The sequence below is a fragment of the Cylas formicarius genome, unplaced genomic scaffold (assembly GCF_029955315.1).
Source record: "Cylas formicarius isolate icCylForm1 unplaced genomic scaffold, icCylForm1.1 PGA_scaffold_4__25_contigs__length_36172078, whole genome shotgun sequence".
NCBI classification, from domain to species: domain Eukaryota; kingdom Metazoa; phylum Arthropoda; class Insecta; order Coleoptera; family Brentidae; genus Cylas; species Cylas formicarius.
Window position 1 is genome coordinate 31,564,099 of NW_026844334.1, and position 12,724 is coordinate 31,576,822.

The 12,724-nt window shown below is 32.5% G+C and overlaps 1 protein-coding gene across 7 annotated transcripts in view; it reads left to right on the top strand.

Moving 5' to 3' along the window:
* Positions 1-12,724, top strand: part of LOC132700285 (fasciclin-1) — a 613,802-nt gene that overhangs the window by 544,943 nt on the left and 56,135 nt on the right. For all 7 annotated transcript variants that reach the window (XM_060667461.1, XM_060667464.1, XM_060667458.1 and 4 more), the window contains one exon: positions 11,823-12,077. In XM_060667461.1, coding sequence (XP_060523444.1) covers positions 11,823-12,077 — 255 coding nt within the window. The remainder of the gene's footprint in view (positions 1-11,822; positions 12,078-12,724) is intronic.

Below are 12,724 nucleotides of genomic sequence, written 5' to 3' on the forward strand. Positions count from 1 at the left end.
TGCTCGTAATTTATAAGATTTTAAAGATATGCTAAACCACTCTAAATAATTAATAGCAGTTTAGCATTATTTTTGAAATCTACAGTTTTTTTCAATAAAAAAAAATGTTAAGTGCGATAACATTATAAAAATAGTTTCCGTTTGCAAATAAATAAGACTTTTATCCATTTATCCATTTAAATTTTTTGTGTTAGTCTTAAAATATCAACATAGTCGACTGAAGTCCTGTTTTATAAGGTCAATAACCCCAAATATACAAAAAAAGGCTACAGTTTTGAAAAATCGATAAATATATTAAGATCTGTGAACGTCACTTATGACCTAAATAGCAAAATATGTCAAAATCGGAAAGGTCTAGGATATGGATATGGATACTAAGTGAAATATGTCCGAGGTATTCCAAAATGCCTTAATACGCAGATATCGTTGAAAGTAACAGAGTCATTACTTGTCCACGAAAATACAAAAAACCAGTAACCCACAATATTTCAGAAAAACTCTTGTCTGTAAGTTATTCCGATGTCTTTGCCGTCCTAATTCATATTTTTTATCGGTTTTGAGGACGCCATATTTTAGACAAAACCAAAAATTCAAATTTGCAACTCCAGCTGCGTGAGCGAACCATTTTGTTTTCAAGTCCGTGAAAGTAGCTCCAATTTAATCACTTATTGGTCGTACGTTTAGAACTTTTTTCAATTATCCCATCCGCTTGAAAATTGCTATACCGGCAATTAGCGAAAAAGCATGCCATGCTGCTCAAATGCACCACCCTTTACCTTAAAAAACGCTTTTAAAGATATTAAAACGAAAATTTCTCGTTACGACTAGTCGATGTTGTGCAAATGTATTAACTCTCGTTTATATTTGGAGCACTTTTGTTTAAAATTATTTCACTGCAATTAAACATTTTATTGCATAAATCCACATATCCACAAATATAAATCCACATATCCAAATCCAAATGTTTGTAATACCTCAGCATACTGCTAGTAAGAAGTTACCATTTCTCATCTCACTTATTTCAGAATTTTCGTCATTTTCATTATGTATTTTACAATCACATTTTCATAAAATTAACAATACTTTGTTTTTTGCCATTGGCATTCTTTTAGATTACAGGATTTTCCAAAAAATTTCATCCGAACAAAATTAAGTCATATTAAAGTAGGTCATATTTTTTGCCCTCCAAACATTCAATATTATGCATGCAAAATACCAAAAGCAGCGAATGAAATGAAGAAAAAAAAATTATAGTATTTATTTATTATATATAGCTAAATGTTGACGATGTTGATAATGTTGAAGGTATTTCTAAATAACAAGTAAACATTAATGTAATCATAAAAATAATTAACCATTTTAACAACTAGATTGTATTCCACGTATTCCAAGAAAACAGAAAAATTAAAAACATATGCAGCTGATGAATTCAATTCAACTGATGAAAAGTATTTTATATACTGTTATTATGAACTGAATATAACTCAAAAATGTATTAATTGACTTAATAGTATGAAATGATTATTGAAATATCCTGACGTCTCAGCTAAAAGTTTCCTCCTCAGGACGTTACCACTACGCTGAAGATAAAGTCGATCTTATATTGATCTATCGGCAATTAATGAATTTGCGGAATTAAATTCATTTAGAAGTTTTTCAGTTATTTTGGAACAGTGTTAATTCATGGTCAGACCTGGGTAAGACAACAAAATTGAAGTGGGGTACGAAATTTAAATTTACTCAATTTTATTCGTAATACAATGGGCTTTAAACTTATATAAATATAATGAAAACGAAAACAAAATGGACGACTATCATTTAAATGTACTAATAACGATGTGATTATTCTCAGATGAAAAAAGATAAAGCATATCAATATTTAAAGAAAAAAGTACAAAATCTCTAATTTGCTCTCAATGTAAATGAGAAAATTATAATTTTTATGGCATTGTATATAAAACTTCCCTAGAAAAAAGCGATGTTATGTTACAGACATCTATTTAAAAAAGACACAAGTGACTCTTAAAATTCCTTTATTTGTGATGCCAATATAGGCATTGAGGTAAGGCAAGGGATAAGTTTTGATTAGTTTGGTTAGTTAAAATGATAGATCATGTAAAGGTCCAAATTTTCGAGATACGAAAAGTCCAGAAAATAAACTTGCGATAACTCTAAGGTCTCTAGGCACAGCTGAAACTTATTTCAGACCAACCGCTACTTCCTCATTCGCACCAACAGTTTGTAGCGTAAAATCGAATTTTCACCATTACGTATTTTGATTTACAATAATTATTTCAACAGTCAACTTGCTGAATGTACGTCAACATTTTACGAATATTAGAAAAAATTCTATTGCACTTGGCACAATATGTCTCTATGAACTTGAACATCCTTCGATGGTCGTCCAGCCATTTCAGTCATAAACTTTCTTCCTCAAGCTCTAGGAAAAGTAGAATTTGTACAATTTGTACATAAAAGATGAATAGTGTGTGAAATTGTATCGGCCTAGTATAATAAGCATTAAGTTATTTTTTATAAAAATTGAAAAACAAAAACAAAATAAATGATTTTTTTTTAACACACCACGCAGTGAAAATAAAATTATCTGGTAACGATTTTTTACGTTAAATGGTAACAGTATCTTTTTTAATACGGATAATTACTAGAAATGCCACCTCAGGATCCCCTTGCTGTGAAGCGTTGGACTGTTTTTTGTAAAAATAAGGCACGAATATTGCCGAGGATGTCATAAATTAATGAAAAATACAGCAGGTGGTGGACTCCTTACTGTACTTTTTAAATCAAAATCATGTCTACTTTATGTCATTTTGCTTAGTAAGTCGTTTGTTTTCCTTTGACTGAGGTACCCAAAGAACGACACCCAATATATTAGAAACCAGACAAAGACCCCTTTAATTTCTCCGAGAAATGAAATTATAATTAGCTGTAGCCTTTGGTAGGTATTAGTCTTTAGACATGCTTTTTGTAGGAATAATTGAATTTCCTTACTATCAATACATAATAAAAAAAATCGTGCAATTTTTCAAAAATAACTAGTACCCTACGAAGTCAGCAGGTTCTTTAGCGTTAAAAAATCCAAGCTACGGTCTATATGGTTCAAACTATCCGAAGTTGTCTATTTACCTTCCCAAGTAACTGAAATAGAATCTATTAATTCTAACACGATTCGCAAAGTTAAACACGAAATTTCAGCGAGGTTCAAACCGTTTCGAACTTAGTCTAGCGTACATGGAGAGAATTTCACGAAACCGAATCCCGACCTAAAATATTTAGTTTAATACGCACATGTGCAGCAAACCGCACACCTACGTGACAGCTTCGAATTTCGATAGCCCATAATTTTTTCTACTAAAGTAAACGGCGTGAATTAAATTAAACCATTTCCAAATGCTTTTTGGCTCGTCCTTTTTCGGAAATTGCAGCAGTTCAAGGTAAATTTTCTACGTTTCAGGTTTTATTCTTTGCACATTTTCGATGTGGTGTTACGGATCGAGTTAACCGTTGAACGAGCCTTTTATTAAGGCAGCAACGGTTAACCGGTCTTTGATGTTATAACTAGAACTCAAACGGCACGAAATGCGTCAAGCAACACTCTATGTTATACAACGAACAATTCAGTTTAAATCGAAGAGACACACCGGTGATGATTGCACATGATATTAATATTTATGGCCACGTTATTTCACTGCAAAAGACGAAATATAGAGGGCGCGTCGACGAGGTGTACCACCAAGATAAACTGTAAGTGATAGGGTTAAAATGTTTTAACCGAAGTTGCAAGATTGATAAGGATCTACAGGTAAATACAAAAATTGTTAGGATGCAAACTGCGCTTCGGTAACGCCCAAAAGACTGAAAATTGGATTGACGATAACTGGAAGGCTGTTTTCAGTTGCCAATTTCTTTCACAGGACCATACAGCCCGTATGGACAGCTAAAACTTTTCTATTTAATGTTTTCAGATATGGTACAGGGTGTTCGGAATATTCCGTGCCATGTATAGGTGTCTCAAATTTGCAGCTATCGATTTCAAACTTAGCAGAAAAGTAAAAATCTACAATCATACTTAAACCGTACAAACTGGGAGCGTTCAAAACTTGTCAAGTATTTAAAAAAAAAACGATTTTTTTTTGTTATTTTGACTTTCAGAAAAAAAATATTTTCTGGAAAACTATTAACTTGATTGGCAAAATTATTTAATTTATTTAAGAGACGCTAAAGAAAAACGTTAAACTTTTATTTTAAAGATTTTAAAGGTGGTTTTTTAATTATGGACAAATATCTAAAAGACCTTGAAAATTGTTCTTTTCCAGAGTAAATTAGTAGCTGTCAAACAAAATTCCTAAAAAATATTGCTAATTGGTTTAGTTGGTATTGTAGACCGCATCAAGAACTACATCCACAAATTAAATTACGAATTTTAAAGAAATAGTTATTGAAATAAATAAGAAATAAAAGTTTAGATTTTCACGAAATTATATAGTTTTACATGACAATTGTTTGGACAACACCGTGTCTTTATCAAATATAATATTTACAAACTACCTGCTACTACATATACCGAAAAATAACAATAAAACCTTAAATAATGTTGTTGTGAGAATTTAAGTTCAATGAAGGGGAGCTATTTAAATCTAATTGATCGTAAAGCAATACATTTGAATGTCTCTCTAACGCAACACTAATGTCTTTTGATGTACCAAACTTGTTTCCTAGTATTCCACGTATGGATGTGATAGATTTAGTAGATTTCACCCTAACGCGGAAGCAGGTTAACCCATTGGTGAAACAAGATTTATTAGATTGCTTAATAGTATCTTTAGATCAAAATCATTTTAAATTTAATGGGCAGATTTACATCTCTAATGAAGGTTTGATTATGGGAAATCCATTTAGTCTTTTGTAAACCGAGATTTTTATGGATAATTTGGAAAATGTAATACTAGAACATCTTTTAAGTAAAAGTTTTCTACGGACAGACAGACAGACAATTGAATTCTTTTTTAAATTACATGAACTCAATACATAATCGTATAAAATTCACTATCGAGATTGAACAGAATAAGTCTATTAATTTTTTGGACTTAACTATTACGAAAACGCAAAACAAATTAGATTTTTCCATTTATCATAAACCTTCACACACGGACACAGTCATACATAATAGCTCAAATCACTCTTATACACACAAAATGGCTGCATTTCACTCTTTTATACACAGACTTCTTAATACGCCACTCTCAACAGAAAATTCCAACAAAGAACTTAATATCATTAAACAAATTGCACTGAACAACGGCTACAATAGATAAAATTATAAATAAAAAACAAATCCAGACAACGATAAACTCTATTTATCCGGAACCTAATACACAACACGAACAATTTAAAAGAATTACATACATAGGAGAACCCAGTGAAAAACTTTCAAACATTTGTCAAAAAAAAAACAATAAAACGATATGTCCAAAATCTCAAAAATCAGATGTCTATACGTTAAAATGCGGATGTTGTCCTAAAATTTATATTGGACAAACAGGTAGAAGGTCTATGATCAAATTTGTTTTGCGTTTTCATAATAGTTAAGTCTAAAAAATTAATAGAGTTATCCTGCTCAATCTCGAGTGAATTTTCCTTCAAGAAACGCAATTAACGAACATAAAAGAGCGTTCAAAAACAATAGTCTAGATTCTAATTATGCTACACACTTAATCACAGAAAAACACATTTTTTACGACAATTTTGATATATTACATACAGCCACAAAAAGTACAAAATTAAATTTATTGGAAGCCATGGAAGATCGAATATGGATATTAAACTTAAATTCTCACAACATTAATTAAGGTTTTAATGTCATTTTTCGGAATATATAGTAGCAGGTACTTTGTAAATATTACATTTGATAAAGACACGGTGTTGTCGAACCAATTGTCATGTGAATATATATAATTTCGTAAAAATCTGAACTTTCAGTTCTTATTTATTTTGATAAATGGATTTTCATCAAGTAAAAGCCAACTCAGTTCAAATAGTTTCAAATAGTGTTTTCAAATTAACCCCAAATAAGATTTTTCACACATTTTAAGAATTTCGCGAGAAGAAAGGGATTTGGGTATAATGCATATTTAATTTAAAAAAAGCGATATTTTGCTTATTTGTTTTTTTATTTGTACAGACATAGCAGGCACCCTGCACAATCTATTTGGAAATAGTACCGGAAACTTTGGTTCTAATTTTGAACTCCTAGCTTGCAATTTTATATTGATCGAAACAAATCCTTTATATCGCAAAACAATTAAAAAAAAAATAATTATTCGGCATCAGTTGATCATTTAATATATAGCGTGTCCCATTTAAAAATATATAAAATTTAACGGTAACTATTTTTTTGACCCGCAATGTATAAATACAAATATTTTTAACTTGGAGCTCTTGCAACTTTGGTTAAACGATTTTTTCCCTAGCTCTTACCAACTCTCTTTGCCGTGTGCCTTGTTGAAGCGCTGTATACAAACTTCACGTAACCACGTAGATTTGCATGCGCATATGTTGATTTTGAAAGCTTGCATTTAACAATCCGCAACTAATAGGCATGATCCAGCCATTGTTGTTTCGAGCTCTCTGCAGTATTTGTTAAATTCTGTTGCGTAATACGACCCAGTTTGAAGAAATTTATATCAAAACAATATGTTGAGAAATAAATTTTGTTTATCGCCCGCAGCACTTCCATACCGAACAAGCAATATTCCGAATTTACGAGCGCTTTTTTTATTAAATTCGTACCTGCGTTTTCCGGTTGATATTTATTTCCGAATGAAAAATGGTCGCGGCTTTTCTAAATTAAATTTTATATCCGTTCCATGTCGAACTCGCTACGGCATTCGTCAACCCATTTATTCGTATCAGATAATTGTCGCATGTTAGTGAGGAAAATGGTAATTTTGCAAACAATACATCCCGTTGATTTAGTTAAATTTTAAAATGTATTGGATGTTATTTAAAAGTTTCGGTTTAATTTAACTTGCTACGTGTACGTGAAATTTGATATTTATTTACTTATTATTTTCTAAAAAAAAAGCATTATCCTCTACACAAAGTAATATTTGTTGAGTATTTCGAAAAACTTGGAACTAATTTATACTGCACAGGGTGCTGATTAAGAATTTTTTTTAAATAATTAGAGATACCAAACTTTGCTCGAGGACCTCTTCTACTGAGACGTCAAATAATCTATTAAGCAATAGTCAATAGCATCATATACCGAAAATTTCACTTCGAAACCGATAATGTACTTGTGAATATGGGCAGCTTACTGAGTGATTAAATTATCAACTAACTTATTCACAACCAAAAATCAAAAATCCCCTGGAGAAGATCAAACAACCTCAGAAATGTTGAAAGTAATTGGAGAGAATCGCATAAAAGCAGTTGAAATATTATTAAACAACATAATGCAATGGTTGTGTTGTTATATAAAAAAGGGGATATCACAAACCTCCAGAATTGCCAGCCTATTTGTCGGCCTGCTTTCTTACCTACAGCTCACAAGCAGCCTTCCGCAAAACATTTAGCTCTGTTGACGAACTACACAACTGATCGGAAACACTACTGAAGATAACATTCTGTTATCTATCAACAGGCAGAGTTTTATATCAAAATAGATGACAACCTGAAAACTAAACAGGGCAAGGAGTAGGGCAAAGTTATGGGCCTGCTGTACCTATTTGCCGTAGCGTAGGCTACCTTCCTCCATTTACAGATACAGATGGCCAAATATTGAAATAAAAATAAATGGCGGACGTTTACATCATATGAGGTTCATAAATGATATCATATTAATAAGCTCCGATATCGAAGTCTTAAAAAATATGTTGTCATAATTGAAGGAATCATCTAAGCAATTTGGCGTGAACATCATAGAAATAAATGAAACCACTATAGAGATCGTAGAACAATACATACTTATATTTAGGACATATTAACAATCGCTAAAGAAAACCAAAATATCCATAGCTCTTAAGAAAAATGTAAAAAAGTGTACTGAAAAACTAAAACACTAAAAGGTGAAATACTTAACAAAATCATTAAAGAGGGAGTTTAAGTGGCAGTGGGTCTACCATACTATGGACCACAACCGAAAGAGATTAACTATAAAAATAATCCAATGGAGGCCACGCATAAGTAAAAGAAATAAATGAGGAAAAAGAAGATCTTATAACAAATATTTAAAGCAATTTTCCATATATATGATATAAGATATATGCTCTCTAGCATATATCAATTACAAGCATATACCAGATTTACGAATTTCTTGCGTATTGGATATTGGTACGAAATTAAAGTCCCGTTAAAAATTTTCTCTTTATTTTACGACTCATTGGAAACATCAAAATTAACATTTTTGGAATGCCATAATAATCACTATCTTAGGTAATTTTGAGAACGCCCGTATTCTAGATAGCTCATTCGCAAGGTATTTTACAGAAACACAAATAATACCTTTTATATTAAAAAAAAACCCTGCATATTGAATACCAAAAATGTTCAATATTTAAGTTAGCCGGGGATGGGGCGGAATTTTAAATATTAAACGAAAACCATAATTATTCATTATCGCTCGAAGTGAGAGTTTGCGCACGCGTGGCTAGTGCATAATTGGGTATTTTAGAGTAAAGGGCAGAAAATAAATGTTAAGACGGAAAGTATCACTAAAGTGGGATACATAAATTTGACCAGTGTTTTTCTTGATAAATACCGAGAAAACGAAAGAAAAATTCGAACAAAACTTGACTTTAATATGGCACAGAATCCGAATCTACAATAAAAAATAGGGGTTTGTTTTTAAGATTTGAATGTTACCCCGTCCCTGCCAGTAATGGTTTGGGATGGTGTTATTGAAATTTTTTGTCCTTGAATATTAAAAGGTAGTTTATTGATTTTTCTCAATTGTTCTTTCTATACTTTTGTGCACTGGTGTACTTAAATGTTTTTAATTATTTCAAGAAAATTACTCACCTGTCAATTACAAAAACATTTTTTGGCGTAAACAAAATTTTTATGTAAAACTTCATTAATCTTTTGCAGCATATACATGTTATTTATTTATAAACAAGTTTTTCCTACAGACAGAGGCATCTGTCCAATAAATGGAAAACACAAAATATTACAGCAAGTGGACTAGTTGTAATTATTCGTTATTAACAAAACCAAATTTAGAACTAATTACAGGTTTTAATTGCAAAATGTGTGGTTTTGAAGGCTGCAAAGCTTACAGCAAATAAGTTAAGGTACAGAAACTCGCTCTCAGCTCTGTTATAATTATTTTTTTGTTTTATATTATGTTTTACAGTGTACCTAAAGTAAAATAATTTACATAAATACATATCTTAAATTCCATTTTGAAAAATAGTATCAATTCACACCTCTCTAAAATGTCCACTAGAAACTATTCACAAATCTTCCTAACGTTTAGCCAATCATCTTCTTGACTTCTTCAGAGGTTTAATTAAGCTATTCTATTCTGTATGTACATTACAACATTGTCTACGATGACGAATTCCCATATTGTTAAATGTTAATTGTGTTCGGCAACTACTGCTGAGTTTATTTGTCTTTGTCTTAATGCTCTTTCATGTTCCTTTAGCCTAATTGATCATCACTTGATCATCATAAAAATCCAAAACGCGAGCCTATTTCAGTTAAACTCTGAAGATGCCAACACGATGATTGGCGAAACATCAGCAATCCATAATATTTGTAAATAGTATTCCGGTAGCCTGTAGAGGTTTCTTAAAAAAAATATTCCATCGTGATATCTCCAATGATTTAAAAAATAAATATAAGGGATGTTTTTTTCGATGTATAGAACTTTAAGTTGCAATAAAACAACGATGGATTATTCAATTGACGTGACTTTTATTTATCCGAAAGATAATCTTTTTAACATTTAACATTTTAAATATGATTTCTGGCTGGCGGGGATGTAGTCCAATCTGGATGTCCAATTTTCGATGACTTTTTCCAACATTTGTGGCCCTATATCGGCAATAACACGGCGAATGTTGTCTTCCAAATGGTCAAGCGTTTGTGGCTTATCCGCATAGACCAATGACTTTACATAGCCCCACAGAAAGTAGTCTAGCGGTGTTAAATCACAAGATCTTGCAGGTCAATTCACAGGTCCAAAACTTGAAATTATGCGGTCACCAAACGTGTCTTTCAATACATCGATTGTGGCACAAGCTGTGTGACATGTTGCGCCGTCTTGTTGAAACCACATCTCCTGGACATCATGGATCACCATTGACTGTAACGTTCTGGCCATCATCGTTTTTGAAGAAGTACGGACAAATGATTCCTCCAGCCCATAAAGCGCACCAAACAGTCAGTTTTTCTGGATGTAACGATGTTTCGACATACACTTGAGGATTAGCTTCGCTCCAAATGCGGCAGTTTTGTTTGTTGACGTAGCCATTCAACCAGAAGTACGCTTCATCGCTAAACAAAATTCGCTTATGAAAATGGGAACCACGGCAATCTCGTTTTGGGCCCATTCGACGAATCTACGCTTTGCTTGATGATCGTTTTTCTTCAATTCTTGCAGGAGTTGGATTTTGTAAGCACGTAAATCAAGATTTTTCCGCAAAATCTTCCATAAAGTGAATGGACACAGATCCAATTCCTGTGCTCGATGGCGGATGGACTCATTCGGGTCTTCCTCAATGCTACGCTCTACAGCAGCAATAGCTTCTTCTGTACGCACCGTACGACGTCTCTGGGGATGCGAGTTATCGATAAAAGTAAACGTCGTGCGCAAACGTTCCATGGTTGTGCGCGACACGTATTCAGCGCAGAACCATTATTTTCGAAATAAAATTGCACTATTTGCAAGCGTTGTTCAGGCGTGAGTCTATTCATGATGAATTGCCAAACCAAACTGAGAATAAATCACTTGACAGCTGTTAAATCGGTCGCAATCTTGAACAGTAATGCCAACTGAAAGTTCTATACATCGAAAAAAAACATCCATTAGTTAAGAGGGATACTTATAAAATTACGGTGCTTTCCATAAAGGTAATGATAATGTAGAAACAAAGAAGTACACAATGTTGGATATGTTATACTAAAACTTGATATTAATGATTCAAAAATTTAATACCCCGTCAATAATGAAATAAAATAACTTGTTAAGGGATCATTTTATTTCCAATTGATCAATTATTCATGCTTATCGCTATAACCAACTTGACTTGATGCATGTTGAATGTTTTACTTACCGCTTACGTTTAAGTAACAGTGTCGCAAAGCTAGAAAGATGTTGCACATTAATTGTTACTACGCCTAAATGTATTAATAACTGTTCGTATTTTTAGTTACTTCAGGTGTTTGGTAAAATTTTTTTTTTTATATATTTGGTTTAGTCGTTATCTTATTTCAGAAAATAATTGAATTGAAAATAAATCTGTTAATTTTAATGGTGCGAATGTGGAAAGTGTCATATCGATCCTACTCATTCGACATAGTGGACGACAGTTTCCATAGTTACTTCCTAGTTTGATAACATCTCCCTCCAATGCTCAATGACCCATCTAAAGAAAACTCAGATATTATAACTTAATCCATCAGTTACCTCTGAAAACTCCTATTGCCTATTCATGATTTGCACGTGTACGTCACTACACTTTCCACATCTGCACGTGCAACTTCCCATTACGCAAATTCAATTAGACGCGCTACTTTCTGAGATAAGAATTAAGCCGCCATCGTCATAATATTTCGTTAACCTATTACATTCCAAGGACAAGGACGGAAACATACTGAGCAATTTCCTGAGCGCCGTCAACGGCGTTGGATCCGCTGGCCAGGATTTCCTCAAAACGATCGAAAAAGCGCAAGATGTCACCCTCTTCGCACCTTGCAATGAGGCCATGGAAGGCAGTCTCGTCAATTCGATGCTCAAAAACGCCGACAAGTTTATGGAAATACTGAAAATGCACGTGGTTGTGGACAACAGATTGTACGCCGATATTATCGACCAGAAGGTGCAAAACAACGTGAGTAATTAAATTTATTTTATTTATATGATAATATAATGTAATATATTTATTGTCTCAAATATTAAGAATACAGTAACGATAAATATGTCCGGTTTTAAGAGGTTTTGAATAATATTTTTCCTCAAGCTGTACCAGTCCAGACTGAGAATACTTGAAATCAGATAGATACAGGATAGATATTTTATGTTTACCACCATATCCCTGTGAGCTTAACCCTATAGACGTGGTATAGAACCAAGTAAGCGATATGTGGCAATTAAAATTGTAGTAATTACGTTCCAAACTGAAAAAGAAATGTTGTAAGCTGACAATTTCCAAGACAACCAGGATGACGTTATTATTAGCTTAAATTCTGTTCAGTTCTGAGAACGATATTGACATTTACATACGGTAAAGTAAAAATATTGAGATAAAATTTGGACCCGGGCCGCGTAATTTGTTTGAGATCGGATCTGATTAGGCGGTGCGTTCCTTAATATTCCACACTGTATTGAGAAAGATCACATCAAGCGGACCCCCCATTTTCCACTTGATCATAAAAAATTAATCTATATTTTTTGTAAGTACTTATGATGGAAAATTGATCCCTCAAACGATTTTTTAAAATTTTGATTTTAACAACTTTTTTTTTATAATGAAAATTT